The sequence below is a fragment of the Amia ocellicauda genome, chromosome 15 (assembly GCF_036373705.1).
Source record: "Amia ocellicauda isolate fAmiCal2 chromosome 15, fAmiCal2.hap1, whole genome shotgun sequence".
Taxonomy (NCBI): Eukaryota; Metazoa; Chordata; class Actinopteri; order Amiiformes; family Amiidae; genus Amia; species Amia ocellicauda.
Window position 1 is genome coordinate 4388964 of NC_089864.1, and position 19289 is coordinate 4408252.

Consider the following 19289-nt stretch of genomic DNA (forward strand, 5'->3'; position numbering starts at 1 on the left):
TTCAGACATTCAGTTTGGAGTTCAGGAGATTGTCTTGACCAGGACCACACCCCTAAATGCATTGAAGCAACTGCCATGTGATTGGTTGGTTAGATAATTGCATTAATGAGAAATTGAACAGGTGTTCCTAATAATCCTTTAGGTGAGTGTATGTATACATATAGACTGTGTGCATGCTGCAAAAAACACCTACATTCACACCGCAGGGTGTCAACCACAAACAATTTAGCATGCAACCATACATTCAAGCAACACTTTTCCTTAAAAATATGTAGTTATTCTAGACCCACTTTCAAGATTTTGTTGTTTTATAACCCAGAATTATGTTGTAAAATGTTTTTGAAAGGCACAGATTAGGGGATGAGTATAAAACACCAAAGGCCTTCAATATCCCTTATAGACTGCTGAAGACAATTATTAAGAAGTGGAAGGTGTGTTGCATGGGGGGAAGACATGCCTCTCCTTCAATCAGCACAGAACCTCCCATGTGGCTATAAATCATCAGTGTGTAAAATGTCAGGTGGCGTGAGGGCAGCTGGGATTGGAAGATCCCAGTTGTACTTCCTCACCCACCCGAAATGCCTTAGCACATTTGGTGAATACAAATCGTGAGGGAGAAAAAATACAATAATTGGCAATTCCCAAGTCTGTGGTCCATATGCAAAGCATTAACATCAAACAAAATACAACACATCCCCCAAAGAACACTGTCCCCACTGTGAAACATTGTGGTGCAACATCGTGTTATGGAGATTTTTCTCATCAGCAGGGACTTGGACACTTAGGATAGTAGGAGAATTAATGGAACAAACCTGCTGCTCTCTCTGCAAGAAAGCTGAAACTAAGACAGAAGTACCTGAAGCACACAGCCAAAACTACCCCAGAGTGGCTAAGGAACGAAAAGGTCCTTAAGTGGTCCAGTCAGGGCCCAACCTCAATCCAATCAAAATCTTGTGGCATCATTTAAAGATTGTGGTCCATCAACTCTTCCCAAGGAAGTCTAAACAATTTTGTAAACAATGGTCAAATATTGCCAAATCTATGTGTGCCAAGTTGATCAGTCAACACTATACACCTATCAAAGAATATCCACTCACCTTTGCATTTTTTTTCATGAATATATTTATTGGCATTCCCCACAAAATATACACTTTAGACAAAAGTATGACATGAGATAGAAAATGCAAAATACAATTTACAACATAAGTCCTAGTTACTGTAAACTTAAACAAGTACAAAATAGTCCAATTTGCACCATAAATGAGAAATATTGGAATGCTTTGTTTATCTATTTTAGGACTTTGAAGACCTTGCATCTGAGCTAATGTTAGTACCTGCAAAATGATTTCCCCCCCAAAAAATAGACTTTTACATTTTAGAATGAACTGTACTTGCATATTAACATTAATGCAATACTACAAATGAGGAATTGATCATTTTGATCTTGTCAGAATAAGTCATAACACATTTTAAATTAATTAATTAATTAATTGATGGTTACAAAATGAACTTCAAATGCCTGTACATTTAGAAAAACTATTTCTAGTTAGTCATAATGCAACCGAATATTAAAAGCTGTTCTCCTACAGCAGAGAGCAGAGAACAAGACTAGTTATTCAGTACAGCATTCACACACACAAGTACAAGACTGCAGCACTGTGTTGCATTGATAGGATTCCTACATTACCTAAAGATATATTATATCATCAAAACTATGCAAGAAACAGTGCAGACATCCCCAGGATCCTCACCCTGCAACATAAACATTTATAAATAACTAAAGTTAAAGTTTAAAATATGTTTTCAAATTAAATATCAGTCAGTCATAAATATAAGCAGTGATGTAACTGGTGAAGCCACTGTTCAGCTGTCCCCAAAGTTTCCCCTTTTCTCATTTATAAAATACAGCCAAGATACTTTTTCCTCAATACGTTTTGGTTCTTATAATATCCTCTCTAAGCACATTCACTGCTTCTCCTGAATGTAGTTAATGACAGAGTAAGTACTGCGGTGTGCCGTCTCCTCTGCTCGTGCCCTTGGGTGTTGGTAGTGTGTAGGGATCTTCAGGGAGTGGTAACTCACATCACTGCCTTCATTCTAGAATAAAATAAAATAAAATCATAATTTGTAATTTGTTACAAGTAAATATAGATTCAGTATGACTGATTTCTGGGGTAAGCATTATTATTTTACAAGAGAAGATACACTTCACACACTATAGAAATGCAAACCCCCATTCTCACTCCTATCATGTAGATATTGGTTTGGTCTGTTCTAGAAAAACTACAAAAGTACATCAGGTCATCACTGACACACACTAGCCAGTGCTGGACTGTATAGTCCTGTATCTCACCATTGATAATACTCAAGTTTCTCCCTCTGCCAGGGCTCCTAACCTTGGAGTTGTATTTGACAACCATATGACATTCAAAACTCACATAAAGAACATAACTAAGACATCTGTGAAGCACTGCCAGACTTACGCCACTCCTCTCCCTCCCATATAAAAAAATACTGGTTCATGCTTTCATTACCCAGGTTAGATTATTGTAATTCCCTCTTTTCTGGATTACTTGCAAAATGTTAAAAACTGTGCCGCCCATGCCCTCACACACACACCACTCAGCCAACACATCACTCCTGTACTTTTAAATTTACACTGCCTCCCTGTTTCTTCATGCATTGAGTTTGAGAGTTTGTATTTTAACATAAATAGCACTACATGGTACAGCCCCCCGATTACCTTTGTGACCTGATTAAGACAAACACACCCAGCCGTTCTCTGCACTCAGCAAGCTCCTTATGTCTTCAGCAGCCCCGTTGCAAAATTAAAATTATGGCTGACGGCCTTCTGTTGTAGTGCTCCCCGGCTGTGGAACGCACTGCCAGAGGATTCGAAAAGCACTACAGCTGATAGTTTTCAGAAACTTCTTAAAACTCACCTTTTTAAAAAAAGCTTTTAATGATCTGTTAGATCTGTTATTTTCCTTGTGTTCTGCATATTTCAGTTGCTTCGGTAGTGCTGCCAGCCGTATCTTCCTACTGTGTCTGTCTTTACCTTTTGCCTTGTAGGGCTCTGGGTATGAGAAGAGCGTGTTACAAATAAAATTATTTTTACACAATACCTGCACTGCTCCTTCACTCCTGCTCTGCATTGGGCTCCTCTGCTGCCCAACGCACTGAACACCACCTGGATACAGAGACAGAGACAGAGAGTTTAATGCAATGTATTAAAAAATTGAATCAGCTGTAATTTTAGGTCTTTGCTTAGTACTATTTTTACCGTGCTTTCCACTATCCCATGTAGAAGGTACAGCCATTTATACAAGGTATATCATATTTACAACTAGATTACATAATCCAGAAATCAGTGGAAATATGTTAAGGTATTTTGTATTGCAGCCCTTGATAACACATTAATGCCCCCCCATTATACAATACAGATCACTGGGATGACTCCTAATCACATGTTAGCCTTGTATTGTCCCTGTAGCAGCTCTGAGAGAGGACAGTCTCACCTCTCCTGCTCCAGAGGCAGCAGAGACAGCCGGAGAGCAGGAGGCAGCCTGCAGACACACAGCCCAGCAGCGCCCAGCTCAGCACACAGGGGGCAGGGGGACTGATGTCCTCTGTAAAGACAACTTTACACGTTGATTAAATTAGAACAGATACTGATACAAGAATGTCAAGCAAAATCTAAAATACAAATGCATTAAAATAATGAACTAAAGTTAAACCGCTATTTTATAACCAGTTCGGCTAAAAAAAAAATAGGTTTACAAATAACCATAATCTAGCCTTTCTGACGGTCCAACCAGAAACTAATTAACGGCTCTGTCCAGAATTTCTCCACTGACTTGAATACACATCTTTTTATTATTGTGTGTTGATACTACTTGTAATACTAATGGTGGAAAAACTGTACTCACTCTGACCCTCATAGACGAGCCTGGTTCTATTTCCAAACGTCAGCTCTGTTCCATCAATCTCCGCGCAGTAGTACAGCGCCAGGTCTGTCTCTGTGATATTCTGGATCCGCAGACTGATAGACGGTGCAGAGGACTTCCACACGGGAGAGAGATGAGGGCTGGACCATTTAGAGGCTTCCCAGAACACATTGTCATGAGACCCTGCGATTTTATGTGCCGAAATGAGCTGAAACGGAGCCTCGTCGTCTCGCTGTACAAACCAAATAGTTTTTTTCTGATGTGTGATGTCGCAGTCCAGGGTGACAGTGTCCCCGGCTCTGACAGTCCGTCGCTCGGCCGCTTCACACAGACTCTCCCGCTGGACCAGAACTACAGCAGCGGGACACAGAGGAGCGGCTCAGGACAGACACCACTACAGCAGCGGGACACAGAGGAGCGGCTCAGGACAGACACCACTACAGCAGCGGGACACAGAGGAGCGGCTCAGGACAGACACCACTACAGCAGCGGGACACAGAGGAGCGGCTCAGGACAGACACCACTACAGCAGCGGGACACAGAGGAGCGGCTCAGGACAGACACCACTACAGCAGCGGGACACAGAGGAGCGGCTCAGGACAGACACCACTACAGCAGCGGGACACAGAGGAGCGGCTCAGGACAGACACCACTACAGCAGCGGGACACAGAGGAGCGGCTCAGGACAGACACCACTACAGCAGCGGGACACAGAGGAGCGGCTCAGGACAGACACCACTACAGCAGCGGGACAGGAGACAATCTCATACACACATATTGCATGCAGGCCCGTATTAAACCACACTGGGCTCTGGGGCTATGACGTTTTTCTAGCCGCCCATTCTAAGCGCACCCCTCTGCCGCCCAGTCCATTCACACGCAGTGACTGTACAGTTTAAAGTGTCCATGCATAGCAGGCTGAAGATAATGCTTCCACATTCCAACATATTATATTCTCAGATACACTATACATAGAAATGAGTGACTAAAAACACAGAAATAATGATCGTTTACACAATTTCCAAGCCAACATTTGATCTGCAACATTTATCACATCATTCACCACCAACACAGCAAGAGCAACACAACCATGGACCGCAGGGCATCCGGTCAACTCACAGCGCCCAGGGAGACACGTTGCCATCAGTGTCAGTGCACAATTCACAGGCTGCTACTGGAAAATAATAATAAAGCTCACATGCTCCATAGTGCTCCTCAAGCTTCCCGTAAACGTGCACCTGTCATTCATTTCACTTACAAATTGGCGACAGCGGCCATATTCACTTCCAGCCCAGTCTGACTAGACACACATCCACAACACGTTAGCCATTTATGTGAAAAAAACACCTGATGACCTTGGCACTTTCAACCACAATGCCTCAATACTGTTCCTACCACGAAGTGCTCCGAGATGGAATAAATCAATACATTTGCACTAGTGTAGGCTACATAAACCAACATCATCATTATAATATTATTTCTCAAAAACTCTAGCTTTTATTTACTATTTGTTAGATAGGTAGGCATGTAGCCTAATTATCGCACCCACGCACACACACATATACACAGGGGCGTTTCTAGACTTGTTTTAGTATAACTGCTCTGAAATGGTGTCCAGGATGAGGGGGTGGAGCAGAAGGTGTTTTTTTCCGGTGTAGTGGGGGCGGTGTTTTTTTTTTTGTGTAATAGCCGGGGTTGGGGGTGCTGAAGGTGTTTCTGTTCCTGTGTCAGAGCGGCGGGGGTGTTGCGGACAGTGTTTTGAGGAGTTACTTTTTCATTCTTGGATTCTTTTATTGAATAATTTTTGGGGGGTGTGGGTTTTCTGGGGGTGAGAGAAAATATAGGTCAGGGTCTAGGGACATACCTCATTGAATTTTTTTTTCCAGCTCCCTTCCCGAGTTTAATTAAGCTGTAACCAAAGACACCTAATCATGTTTTATAGTGAATCTATACTGTAGCCTAGCCTATAGTGTTAACGATCAAAATTAATGTTGAAAAGTGTACATTGGAACAACGAAAACACTATAGAAATGCAATGAGTACAGTTGTTAATGCCAGTATGTATTCAATGCAAAATGTAAACATATAAAATATAGAAAACGGTATTTCACTATGGAGATCTTACAGTCGATCGATGCTTGCAAACTCCAAACGACATTATTATCTTTTCCGGTTTTGTGATTAAAATAATTCTAGCCTGTCACATTCTCTCTGACCTCTGATTGGTTACGTGGCTTTTGGAGGCAGGTTCTATGACACGCGTAATTTACTTATTGAAGGCGGGACTACACACAGTGACAGCACAAGGAGCCCAATCAGGCAATGTGACATGTAATAAAAGAAATATAATGCATATAATTATTAGGCATTGTACTGATCTATATTATAATGTGTTGTCATTAATACGTTACTTCTTTCTGTAGTTTTATGTATACAATAATAAGCGATCGCCCCCGCTTCTGCGGTCCATGCACCAAACAATCATAGATGTTTTAGATGTATTTATGTATTTAACCCTGGCCAGTAGGAAACCAGTCTGCCCAGATCAAACATCTGCGCCCCCGCCTCTCCCCCATGGCATCGCAGGCTGGCAGGCGGCACAGACGCAGGGCTGCGTGGACACAAGAGCAAATCCCACCACAAGCAAAGACGACATATACATACATACTTTGTAACACATTTCCCTCAAGCCGCATGGACCCCTGCCCTGGTAAGCCCTTGCATTAAGTATTGCCTGATTATATGACTCAATTGCAATGAGCAACAGTGCGGTACATTATTAGGGAACATACGCTGAACGGTTACATCTTGCTGGCTGTAACCGCACAGGCCCTACTCTGTTTTGTAAGATTGCATATATATATTGGATAAATCGTGCATAAACAAAATATGTCGTTTATTTTAATGTAGCTAATACTGCAAACTCTGCGCATTTCTGTGTAAAATAAAACTAACAGCACTGGACGTTTGTGGGTTCAAATCACTTCACTTAGATTGCTCTAGTAAAATGCCCAGCTGTATAAATGGGTACAAATGTAAGTCGCCCTGGATAAGAGCGTCAGCTAAATGACAATAATAATAATAATAATAATAATAATAATAATAACATTACCCTTTTATTTGACCAGTAAAGCAGTTTTACTTTTTGCTTTGTACTTTATCTTTCTTTGTAGGCTACTCAAAATTGATTTAGTATGAAAGCTTATGTTCTTCTGTTAAGAGGTTAAACTTTTCCGAGTTGAACGAAAAAATTTACATTATTTTTGAGGGAAGCATTAATCAATTTTACTTTATGTGCATGCGTGTTAAAGCCCACGCAGCAGGTTAAGACTCTCACTCTACAACGTAATAATCCAGACTAGCAATTTAAAATGTTAGGCAAATTCTTACTTACAATATCTACATTTCATAAGTGACTTTTTAAAATCAGATTAATTGCATTTGCCACGTAAATTTAGTTAAATTTGGGGTTTAAACCTCTTCGTCTGATGGTTTAATTTAATCCGAAATATCAGCAATATCTAAGGACAGCCGTGAGTTTTTGGAGTTGAAATTCGATGCAATTGGTAACATTGTATTCCACAGATAAAAACCACAGAGAGATGAGGGCTGCCATTAAATCAAAAGTTTGACCCACCTGCTAACTACAGAACTGTACTGAATCGCGGCATCATTTTTATTTAGATGCCACTTTATTTTAATCATAAATGTAACCGCTATGATGTACAGGTTTGTAGTTTGCTATTAGTTGGTTGGTCAAAGGTTTGATTTAATCCGCACCGAGGTTCATCGTCGTTGGAAATTAGCGCACTAATTTAGTCTAGACTGATGATCAACTATAGATCATCCACAGCTCGTCAGATTCCTTTTGTCGTTGCAATTGACCAAATAATTCTGGAATTGACTTCAAATTGAAGGTAGACAAATGCCCTATCTATATAGACTTTAAACCTGCCCACGGTTAAAGTTTAAATTTTAGTTTAATTACAGAAATTAAATCGATGTATAAAATCTGTCTATTGATGCAGTTTATTGATGCATTTATTTTTAATTAATACATTAACTTTTCAAAAGAACAGAAACAGTGTCACTGTAACGTGTCATTGCGAACAGGTGCATTAAGCCTACGCCATATCATGGAAATGAAGTCTACTCTTATTAAATATAATTAAATAATTAGATCAGTAGCCCTTTGCCGGCAGTCGCAGTACTCACAGAGGAAGAGGAGCAGAGCCGCCCTGCTGTCCAGCCCGTCCATCTCAGCAGACACTGACTGCACTGGAGAGACTGGGGCTCTAGGGCGGATGAGCAGCTTCCGTACTGGAGGGGGTGGCAGACTGGTGGGTGACACTTGCTGACCATTTCACAGCACAGTCTCCTTTGATGCAGCGACTTAACCCCCTAACAATACAACCACAGTGAACCACCTGGAGGTCTTTCAGCTCATTGGGTGTTAATTTAACCCTGTGCAAGCCTTACTGTTGAAAGTGCTGAAGACAAGACAGTACTGTACAGTTATACTTTAAGTATTAAGTACCGATTCCCAGGTATGTTTGTCTATTAATAATTATGATTACACTCTAAAGAAAAATAGTCTTTAAAAAATAAAGCAACTATTTGAATGGATCTTTGTAAGGAATTTCAACTTTATGTATTAAGTAAATCATTCTTGGATACTACAAACCCATCATTGTCAGACAAGCACTACTAAATTAAAGTTTAACCAACATGACTTATGTTCATCATAGGAATCTTAAGCTGATCCAACTAGCAATGTTTTGTCAGTTCTACTCAAAATCTGATGCATACTGTTGACAAACATATTAAGTAAAGAAAAATAAATTCAAGACAATTTAAACTTGTTTATTAGCAAGTGTACACAAACAATTGTATGCTAACAGTGATAACATGCAGCTAAACTGCTTCAAATTATCAGTCAGATTTTTACACTTTGGTTATATTAACTGGGTTAGTCTTGTTAAGGAGACTTTTCAGGTACTAAAAAGAGCATTTCTTTTAGAAAAAACTATAAGAAAAAAATACATTCACTTCTGACAATAAGCTCTGTTACTTGGTCATCTGTCAACAAAACTCAAATTGCCTTACAAAAGTAATGTTCATTTGGGGCACTTGCTGCATCTTATTCTTCAAAGGGACATGCTCAAATACAAATCCAACAGTAAGATATAGCCCTCCATTAAAAATGACAAATTATAGCCTTTATCCAGTGCATCCCTCTGTACACCTCCACACACCCCTCCCTCTCCCACAAGCACATACGAACACATTCAACTCTGTGCTCACACAAACACCACTCACAGCACTCATGCATATGTGTACATTCACTCACACATTCACAGTTGCAGGTATATCACCACTGAAAAATATATTTACAAAAACAGTGCACAAATTAACAATGACCTTAAATAATTCTATGAGGAGAGCAGCTTGTGGTTAAGAAACATCACTTTAGGGTTAGCATTCAGCCTGTCCAACTCCAGACATAACTTCTGAAATTCCTCAAAAGGTATGCTTCAGTTCTTTGGATTGTGGAGATTCAGAGCATATAGCAGGCCCCTCAGCAAGGCACAAGCCTGTAGTACATCAAGCCCCTCCAGGTTCTCTGTTCCCGGGATCATGATGGTCTGTATCAGATGCACTCACAGGCCCATCTTTGGAAACATTGATCTTCCTGTCCTCTTATGAGTCCTGATCAAAAAAAAAAAATCAAAGACATCCATCAGCGCTCATGTGATATAACATCTTAATTTTAAAACTTAAATAGTATCACAACATACAATTAACTTTGATGTCAGTGGACGCCATTAATATGGATGTACTAAACACATTTTGAAAAGGTAAGCCCCGTTTTCCCTCAGGTACACCACCAAGCAGCGGATGGCAACTTTTCGTCATCTTTCAATCATATTGTGCTGAGAAATGGAGGGGGACGGGACGGTAAGGGACAGGATGACAAAACACTTATTGGCTTATATCTGCTCCCCTACATCAATGGGTTTCCCCATGATCACACAGGATTTAATCAACCAAATTAAGAATATTACAATGAGAAGGGGATTCTCCACAGTTCAGATGTTTGTAAGTGAGATAATACAGCAGAGTAGTGATGTTATTATTATTTCTTTCTTAGCAGACGCCCTTCTCCAGGGCAAATTAGACAACATAAAAGCACTACAAAGTGCAATAATACAATGCAGTTAAAGGCATGATGCAATTTACAAATTCCAATTTACATAAGTGTATAGGAGATATACAGTAAACAATATATAAGGTATTGCATCCTAGATTGTAAAATCTGATACGTGCAGAGGCAGCACTGTGGAGTAGAGGTTAGGGCTCTGGAAGGATGTGGGTTCAAATGGCAGGTGGTGCAATGCTGTTGTGCCCTTGCTGTATAAATGGGTACAAATGTAAGTCGCCTTGGATAAATGACAAATAATGTATTATAAGTCACAGTTAAGAGCTAAAGTAAAGGGGGGAGCATAGAGGAAATCAAAATGCAATACGATTGCAATACGTTATATAGGTGCAATTTTACAGGAGAATAAATGACAACTACAATTACAAGCAGTCTGAAAAGAGTATGTAAGTTTTGAGTAATCGCTACATACAAAGATACATAACTGTGGATTCCTGAATATTTGTTTTGAAATCAGTTTTCAAAGGGTTTACTTAATTACCCAATGTCACTGGCTCCTACAGATTAAATGGTATGTAACAAATTCGTTCATACAGGTGAACTAAACTTGGAATATATTATTATTAAACGACACAAGTCTCACAATCAAGCTTACTTGACATTATTCAATGGTTTATCAGACTTCCAACTACTTAGGCTAACCAGTGCAATATCGGCAACAATCTACAATGTCTGCTAAACTAACAAAATACAGTAAGAAAACAAATCATTCAAACAGCAAAAACTTATCCGCGATTAATAATAAGACAACGATTTTAGACATTACAAAAATAAAATATTACATTATTATTTAAAACGCGCGGAGATCGCATGAGAGGTTTTGTGAAGGCAAATTACTAATCAAACTGACGTTAGCTGGCTGCATTTTTACATTTTCCTTTCTCGCACAAAATAAACTGACACACATAAGCGTTGGGTCAACAAACTTAGCGACATTGAGAGGAAATGGACTTTCAATAATAACATAGGACCAGCGTTTTGGGCCAATACAATCCACCGTAAATACGTCTTACTAGTCGGAAAAACTCAATCGTAATAGAAAATAAAACAATCGTGAAGCAACTTACTGTAAATATTTGTGAATTTCTATTACGAAGACAGCTTGCCGACATCCCCCCCCCCTAGCACAGTGTAACAATGCGCATGCGTAGTTCATGTCCCGTTTAACTCAATATTTGTTTTTTGAATGTTTGGAAATATACACGTTTAAATTACACACAAACATGCGCTCAGGTTATATTTTCAGTATAATGTCAGCTGAACTTGTGTTATAGAGTTGGTAACTCATAATATTGAGGTAAATACAACAAATTATATTATATCGAATACAATATTTTTACAATAAAGTAATTATTACTATCAGGCTGAATCATTTCAGTGAATCAGTGTATAAAGAAATATTCTTGATGATTTTAATTCATTGTGCGCATAGGTTATGTTTTTCTCTTCATTTTTTTTTTCCACTGAGCCACTTGGGGTAATTTTCTCTGTAAATCCCTCCCGCAGGCAGGTAGTGCTGCACAGCGACATGAGAAAGAAGCTACTGGAAGTACAACCGTGTGTGATAACTACAGTGACAGTGTAGTATGATGTAATTATTTTACATAATTAGCTTACATAATTACCCAGCGTGATCTACAGTGCGAAATACAGCTTACAACCTACATTGTACTGTATAACTAGACATTACACTTTAGTTCTAATAAGAGTGCAATTAAAAATCAACCTTTTACCATAATATTGTATTTATTTTCCAGATAATTATAATAATGGACAATAGAATTTCGCTTATTTTTATGATTTATTGTTGCGAACTGTCTCAGAGAATTTCCTATCTGACTTTAAACGTCGAAATTAGACTGAATTGATTGTTTGATTGTTCGATAGGCAGCACTGTGGAGTAGTGGTTAGGGCTCTGGACTCATAACAGGTTGTGGGTTCAAATCCCTTGAGCAAAGGTACTTCACTTAGATTGCTCCAGCAAAATGCCCAGCTGTATAAATGGGTACAAATGTATGTCGTCCTGGATAAGAGCGTCTGCTAAATGACAAATAATGTAATGATTGAATCGGGACATTACCTGTCGGTGGGCGATTGCATACATGTTCATGCCTGTGCATTAAAAACTGCACGCACACACAGATCAAAGCAGGAGAAGCTACTTGTACAAAGTCTATCTGGTGTACAACAAGACAAACAAAAGCCACAGCATACATCCTGCCTGCTGACATCATCTGAAGAGACGTTAGCTGTTCTTATTCAAAAATTATATTTTTTAATCTATAAAAAGGTACACTATAATGGGCCCAAAATGAGCCTGAAATGGAAGTTCAGATGGACAATCTAAACGCAAACAGAAGAGCATCAGGAACCTCGGCAGATTAACATTAAATTTCCTATATATGTATTGTTAATTTAATCAAACCAATTTTTTGATTAACAGCATTTACAATATTTTACTACTTTTCCATCTCTCCATTACTTAAATGTATTATTCACCCCATTTAGCACGAGTTGTTTTGGAACCTTAATTTCGTGTAATATAAAATAGTTAAAAGGCTCTAACTTGGGAAATGATTAGTTCAATTAAGTAAAAACTCGTGTATGCAGACACGCACAGTAGAAATCACAGCGCAGACATACACCAGACCCAGTATGTATAGCTTTTGTATCTTATTTTAAGCACCCAATCACTTCTCAGGAAATGCGTGTCAATCATTTTGAAAAACGAAGAGGAGGGAGCAAATGTCTGGGTGGTTGGTTAATATCGAAGAGTTGGCGCTGGTGTTAGTAAATAAATAGAATCTTGGTAAATGAATTGCGAGTAGTTTGCAGGTCGTTGATCAGGAGATTAAACTGCTATTAAAGTAGCATGCTACATTCACAATCACACGGGTTCATGGAATTAGGATGATCTTGAAGTTAGCTGTAAGCAATTGACAGGATTTAATGTAATGTGATATGTAACATCCCTTGTGAAGAGTAGTGTACTAAAAGTATATTGGGTCACAATAGTACAGAAATAATACAGGCTTACTTAAGGCCGGGTTAAGCCGAGGTCCCCCACCCCCAGCCCGACACGCCAACACACAGTGTGCGCACATCTCTGCATCCGCCGCACAACAGAAAAATGCGATCTGCAAGAGCTCCAGTCACATCCTACTCCATAACACAGGAGATACATTTTTACACGTCACCAATGAGCCCTTTTCCCGGTGAAGATAGAGGGTTAAATGAATTGAAATTTGATACCAAAACCATGCGTGTACGGTACATTCATTATTTAGGAAGTTATCCCCAATTAACACTCGGATAATTATATTTTTTTCTTCCATTGACTTACCATTGAACTATGAAAAGAAAACAAAAACTTCGAAAACATAAATCATACATTGATTGAAAACATTTTAAAAAGCTCATATCGCCATTAAAATTATAATGTAATGAAACTTTCAGTACAATCAGATTAAACATCCTAAAACGATTGAGCCAGTAACCGTTTTGGTACATTCGAATTAATTTATTTGTATATTTAATTTATATGAATTTACTTATTAATGAATTGAAACTTCACGTAAACATTGACAGCATGACAGAAAAAAAAGTAAGAAATCACACAAATTCCGTAAAAAGCAACAGAGCCCGTTTTCTATGATTGCCCTCTGCGCATGCGCAAGTAGCAAACTAACTGCTGGAGAAAATTGCAGGCGCTGATTGCATAGTGTTGTCATACCTACATAAAACACATGACAATTACAGAGATATACAGGCAACAACAGTTTCACTGCAATTATAGTAGTCAGCACCACTAACAGTGAGACATCATGCAACACATGGCATAGACAGCTAGACTAGTTGCTGTTCCAGTAGCAGTCGGCTACTAAGGCATAGTCTTACATTCAACAACATAACCCACAAGACTACAGATAGTTAAACAATAAAAACAACGACAATTCAAAAGCATGAATAACAATACCTGACTCGCCGATGTATCATGTTAGAGGGGCTTTTTCCTGCTTTTCTTGTTCTTATGACACCTACCCCTACAAGGGTTGACTGGGGAGTGGGACGGAGGCTCATATCTTTAGGGATTGCCCCTCCGCCTGCAGGGTCTGGCTCCTGTTTTCTCCGTTCCTCCACAGGTTTGCCGTTCCTGTGCGGGCGACTGCCCAGGCGATCTTATATGGTCCGGCCAGGGGAATAACATCTCCCACCCTCAGGTGCTGGTGGCGTGTCGTCTGCGCAGTGAAACAGGCCCTGTGGGAGGGACGGAACATCTGTCTAAGCAGGAGCTGGAGCCGATTGTCGTCGCGTTTTTTTTTTTTATGCACATGTTTTAGTTATGTTTGAATTTTATCACTTTAAGATTTTAAAATTTTTAAGTGATTTTAGCAATGGATTTTATTTTATTTTTAATCATAAGTATTAAAAAAATGAAATGTTTTTATTTTGAAAATGTAAAATACGTTTAAACCAATAAAACAGTATGTTCTTGTTCTTCCGATTGACTCTTTTCAAAGTTTGTTAATTTTTATGTATTTTTCAACAATTAATCTGTTTTGATTTGCTTTTGTTGTTGAAGTTTACGTTTTTGAGCTCCACTGTGATGTTTTTCCATAGATTGCTTATTTAACATATTGAAAGTCAGTGGGAAGGCACACACTTCAGATCAACAATGCATGTTGACTACTACGGAAAAGCATAAACGACAACAAATACACATACACAAACAAAAACAAATAAATTCTGTCACATTCACGTTTTTTCCATTGTCAATCGTGCTCTCTGGGGGCCCCTGGTGGCCGGGCCTTGGTCTGCAGGTAAATGTTTTTTCTGTTGGTACTTGTAGGGCAAGTTGGGGTTTTATTCGTTGTCAATTGTGTAGATTAACCTGGTTTATATTAGCTAAATTTGATTTAAAATAACGTGTAAATCTCTATTGGTAGGGCAAGCCAAGATTGTTGCTAATTTACATTGGCTAACAATTCCGACCTATACCCAAGGTAAATGGTTTCCTTGGATATCTTCAGAGTTCATTTGATTATTTTTACTTTTTGATTTGCGACAAACAGTGTTTTACTTATTTTAATACGTCTTTTAATTTTTTTAAAAGTTCTGGGATTCAATACTGTAAATTCAGAATTGACCGGAGACTGGATGTATTTCTGCCCCGAGCCCACTCCTGTAGAATAGTGAATTTAATCTTTTTTCAATTGTTGTGACCTGTTTATCCTTAACTCGCTCCCTGGGACAGCCCTTAAGACGGACACCACAGCCCTGGTATTTAAGCACATTCCTATAGGAATCCGAAAAGCATTGGTTATTTTAAATAACAAAATGTGACAAACTAATATAGCTATATAGGCCTACAGCTCACATGATAATCCTGTAATTTCAACAAATATCTGTTTATTTAGGGTTTTCGCTCTAGGTTCATCCAACATCTATTGGTTGCATTTTGCGGATTAAATTGATGTTTAATCCATATGGGCTCAAATTAGCGCCATGAGTATCGCATTCAAAACAAAAAAATATTGTAAACAAAACAAAAAAACGAGAAATAATTGATGTTGAGATCAAAAATAAAAAAATCGAAATGTATAAATTGTAAACCAATTTTTTTTTATCAACAGCAAAAAAGAGAGCAAAACTCGCCTGCAGTCCCTGTCTTTGCTTGCGATGCTGTGATCTTTGCTTTTGCGCCAGTTTATTTGCTTTCGAATTATTTTTTCGTTACGAGTTTTGTCTGTTTTTGCCGTGAGGGCGGGATTTACAGGGAGGCGCGGATCCTGGGTCTCCATTGGTCCAGCAGGTGTGAGTGACGGTTCTTCCTGACCCAATCAGTGAGCAGGTGGGCTCAGGGTCTGCAGGCGAGTTTTGCTCTCGATTTAACATGTTTTGCTTTCAAGTCATTGTTTTTTTTTTTTTTTTTGCTTTCGATACATTTTTTTGTTTTCAATTCTATACATTTTGCTTTCGATCTTTTTATTTTTGATCTCAACATCCATTTTGTTTTGTTTTTGTTTTGCATGCGGTAAATCCAGGCTCTCTACCAGGTTCGAGCACAGCAGGGTGCGGTGGTCTCTCTGCGGGAAGGATCCCCGACGCGTCTGCGCAGTCCAGCCTCCTGTTTAATACTACCTGCGACGAGCATCTCTTCCAGAGGTGACGATTTTATTTTAAATAAAAGTCCAATTAGTCCCATTTGTGGATTTGACTCCATTTGACCCATCATACTTCTCCCACCTGAAATCATGCCTTTTCAACAAACACGCAGTGTGACCAAGCAAGAATGTGCCGTCCTGTGTGGCTGGCAAAAAGCAATGGCTCCTCTGATTTGGGATCTAATCTAACATACTTAATTTATGTCTTTAAATCTAGAATGACTGAAGCATTGGTTTCGGTTTCATTTTTAATGTCGTTTATTTATTTATTCATTTTGGGAAGGGGGGGTGTCTGTGTGACGTAACTCGCCTAAAATAAATACATGTTAATATATTCGAATCCATAATAACAAAAACGTCAAACAAATGATGAACGGTTTGTGACGTTAGTGGGAGGAAAACTGAGCTGTCTCACACTGCGAAGCCAAGTTGAATATTTCTTATAGCCTGAGGAAATAAGATAACATGCCTGGAGGTGGAACAACCTCCTGTCCAGCAGACGATTAGTTTCGGTTCAGAGAGGATGGAGCTGTACTGCTGTGTAACGGTGACCGTCCTGGTCGGTTGGATCTCGGTTGTTGTTGATGGTAAGACTAGTTACGATCGAAAAGAATAGCATACCTCAAAATAACGAATATATTTTAAATAAATAAATGCTTGAATTAAATGATCGGAATAAATTAATGGTTGAGATTAAGATAGTGAGAGAGTGTGTGGCAGGGGGAGTGAAGGGGAATCCAAAGTCTGCATATAATAAATCTGTCAGTAAGTATGCATACATAAATAAATATGCAGTTCAGTTTTTGCGCTATTTAAATGATTTTGGTAGGAATGTAAGCGATGGAAGCTCTAGATGAAATGAACAGGAAGACAAAAGAGAAAGAGAAAGAAAAACAGTAGTGTGTGTGTGTGTGTGGGGGGGGTGTCTGTAACCTCACAGATCTAGAGAGTACGTGCTCTTCTGCTTCTTCAGAGTGGACGAAGGAGGAACTGCACAGGTGCACCCAGTATCTATCCGAGTCCGTGCAGCCCCTGTATGAAGCCGCCAAGCCCCTCCACAAGGTCCTGCTGGAGCTCCGCAACACCTGCCAGCAGATTCGCCCGCTCCTGTACCAGATTGGCCAGCTCCTCTACCAGACTGGCCCGCTCCTCTATCGACGTCTCAAGCAGTCAGCCAAGGGGGTGTCCGACATAGTGGACAGCGGTGTGGGGAGCCGGGCAGGAGCACTGGACTGGAGAGCGCTGGACTGGAGAGCGGTGCCCCAGGCAGTCGTGCACCTCCTGGAGGCTCTTCTCCTGCTGGGCGACTCGTTGACCTGCGTCCTCCGGGTGGCATTCTTCCTCAGCCTGGCCGCCACCCACCTTCTCAGGGCTGGGGTGTGCCTGGTGGGGGACTCCCTGCGTTTCATCCAGAAGGGGGCACTGCATCTTTGCAGCGCAGAGTGGCGGAAAGAGAGGGGTCGGGAAGGGGATAGGTTTAGAAAGAAGGGGGATTGGAAGAGCTCCAATATGTCAGATCCATTCACAAAAAGCACCCTGGTAAACAGCCCTTTGAAAAGACAGTCTCAAGCAGTTGAGCAAAATTCCTAGTTTCTAAAAACTGTAACTCTCTTTCCAGTGTATTTATCTACAGCAGGGGGTCACCCTTGTATCACCAATTTATAAACACCTGGAAGTATTTCATTCTGATCAATGAAGGAGATGGTAAATTCAGTCCTTTAGAAACTATTGGAGCAATTATCTGAATACCTGCAGCCTCCTGATTGGTTGACTTGCTTAATTTATTAATCACTACCACGTGTTTCAAGTATTTATAAATTGGTGATTTAGGGTGATCTACAGGACCAGGGTTGGACTCCCCTGCAGGAAACTAGAGGAACAGAAAAAGGAAGAGCCCCTGTGTCTCCCACTAGGGGGCGGTGCTGGTCATAACAGGCCTCAGCATGAGCAGAGGAGGGAGTGATCATCAAGGGAAGTGCTTCGCTCTACTGAAACAGGCTGAGGTTTTGTAGCACGGGTGTCACACACTGGTCCCCAAGAGATCCAGTCCAGCAGCTTTTAGGCCAAATCGCATAATCTGTGTGTGATCAACCTGGAAACAAGTCACAATTTCATTCAGGAGGCTCATTTGTTTTTGCTTTGTGAAAGTCAGTTGAGATCATTGTAAACTGTGACGGACTGAGATCTCCCTTAATGAAATGCTCACTTCCTTATGAGAGTTTTAATTAATAAATAACGTAAACTGGGGATAAGGAAGTAATTGTTTATGAGAAAAGAAAAAAAAAACAACCATGTGATATTTGTGTTCGTTTGAATTTTGTCCTAAAGATTGATGTAATATACAAGCAGAATGGGATTAATAAAAATGATTTTAATCTCCCAAAGAGTACTCCGGGCTAGACTACATATGATTCAGTCAAATGTAATGATTTGTCATGTTTGTATGTGGGATGAACATTGCTATTTTAATGTGCTATACGTAGTTAGTGGGGGGATAAGAAGGGAGGAACCAGCTTTGGGCTTTAAAGCAGGTCAGCAAGGTATAGTTATGTCAGTCAGTGAAAGGGAAGAGCTTCTTTACAGAATTATGGTCCAAGAGTGTCCTGTATTATGATTATTCTGTTTTATGTTGTTTTAATATATTTTTTATTTTGTTTTGTTTTGTGACTAGCATTTGTTATATGTTCCAGCTAAGGCTTAGGTTATTTGATTTGTTTTATTTTTTGCTTTACTTTGTATATCATTCACTCAAAAGACCTCTCATTGTTGCAATTGATATTCCCTATGAGCAATAAACACGTTGTTTTCTGGAACCTACTTTTATCCTCCACATTTGTCTTTAATTTCCCTTCATTATCAACATTACTGCAAGGTACTTTACAGGAACACACACCAGCATTCCCATTAGCCCCCCAGACACCAGTGCTCCCTTCACTGGAAATTGTGAGTTGAGTAATC

General features: G+C 39.7%; 2 protein-coding genes and 1 long non-coding RNA gene across 4 annotated transcripts; 1 reads left to right on the top strand and 2 right to left on the bottom strand.

Annotated features, from left to right (window-relative positions):
* Window positions 1-1126: 1126 nt before the first annotated feature.
* On the bottom strand, window positions 1127-8270 carry LOC136771951 (uncharacterized). Of its 2 annotated transcripts, none has more exons than XM_066724540.1 (5): window positions 8163-8270; window positions 3930-4298; window positions 3519-3629; window positions 3126-3190; window positions 1127-2097 (listed from the first exon to the last, which is right to left on the bottom strand). In XM_066724540.1, exons 1-5 carry the CDS (start codon window positions 8203-8205, stop codon window positions 1966-1968), a joined length of 720 nt encoding a protein of 239 aa, XP_066580637.1. In that variant the 5' UTR covers window positions 8206-8270; the 3' UTR covers window positions 1127-1965. The 2 variants fall into 2 exon arrangements, with proteins under 2 accessions (XP_066580637.1, XP_066580636.1); XM_066724539.1 differs by having other exon boundaries at window positions 3519-3641.
* A 519-nt stretch (window positions 8271-8789) lies between these two features.
* Window positions 8790-11303, bottom strand: LOC136771521 (uncharacterized). Its single transcript, XR_010822336.1, has 2 exons — window positions 11235-11303; window positions 8790-9656 (listed from the first exon to the last, which is right to left on the bottom strand). It is a non-coding gene; the product is annotated as an uncharacterized LOC136771521 (long non-coding RNA).
* A 5321-nt stretch (window positions 11304-16624) lies between these two features.
* On the top strand, window positions 16625-19148 carry LOC136771834 (uncharacterized). The gene is made up of 2 exons (XM_066724371.1): window positions 16625-16918; window positions 17305-19148. Exons 1-2 carry the CDS (start codon window positions 16855-16857, stop codon window positions 17919-17921), a joined length of 681 nt encoding a protein of 226 aa, XP_066580468.1. The 5' UTR covers window positions 16625-16854; the 3' UTR covers window positions 17922-19148.
* The last annotated feature ends 141 nt before the right edge of the window (window positions 19149-19289 follow it).

Coding starts and splice junctions, on each gene's coding strand:
- LOC136771951 (XM_066724539.1), bottom strand. CDS start 8,205: ATGGACGGGCTGGACAGCAGGGCGGCTCTGCTCCTCTTCCTCT. Junction 4,299..8,162: donor GGCTCTGCTCCTCTTCCTCT/GTGAGTACTGCG, acceptor CCGCTGCTGTAG/TTCTGGTCCAGCGGGAGAGT. Junction 2,098..3,125: donor GGAGTGAAGGAGCAGTGCAG/GTATTGTGTAAA, acceptor ATTTTATTCTAG/AATGAAGGCAGTGATGTGAG.
- LOC136771834 (XM_066724371.1), top strand. CDS start 16,855: ATGGAGCTGTACTGCTGTGTAACGGTGACCGTCCTGGTCGGTTGGATC. Junction 16,919..17,304: donor GATCTCGGTTGTTGTTGATG/GTAAGACTAGTT, acceptor CTGCTTCTTCAG/AGTGGACGAAGGAGGAACTG.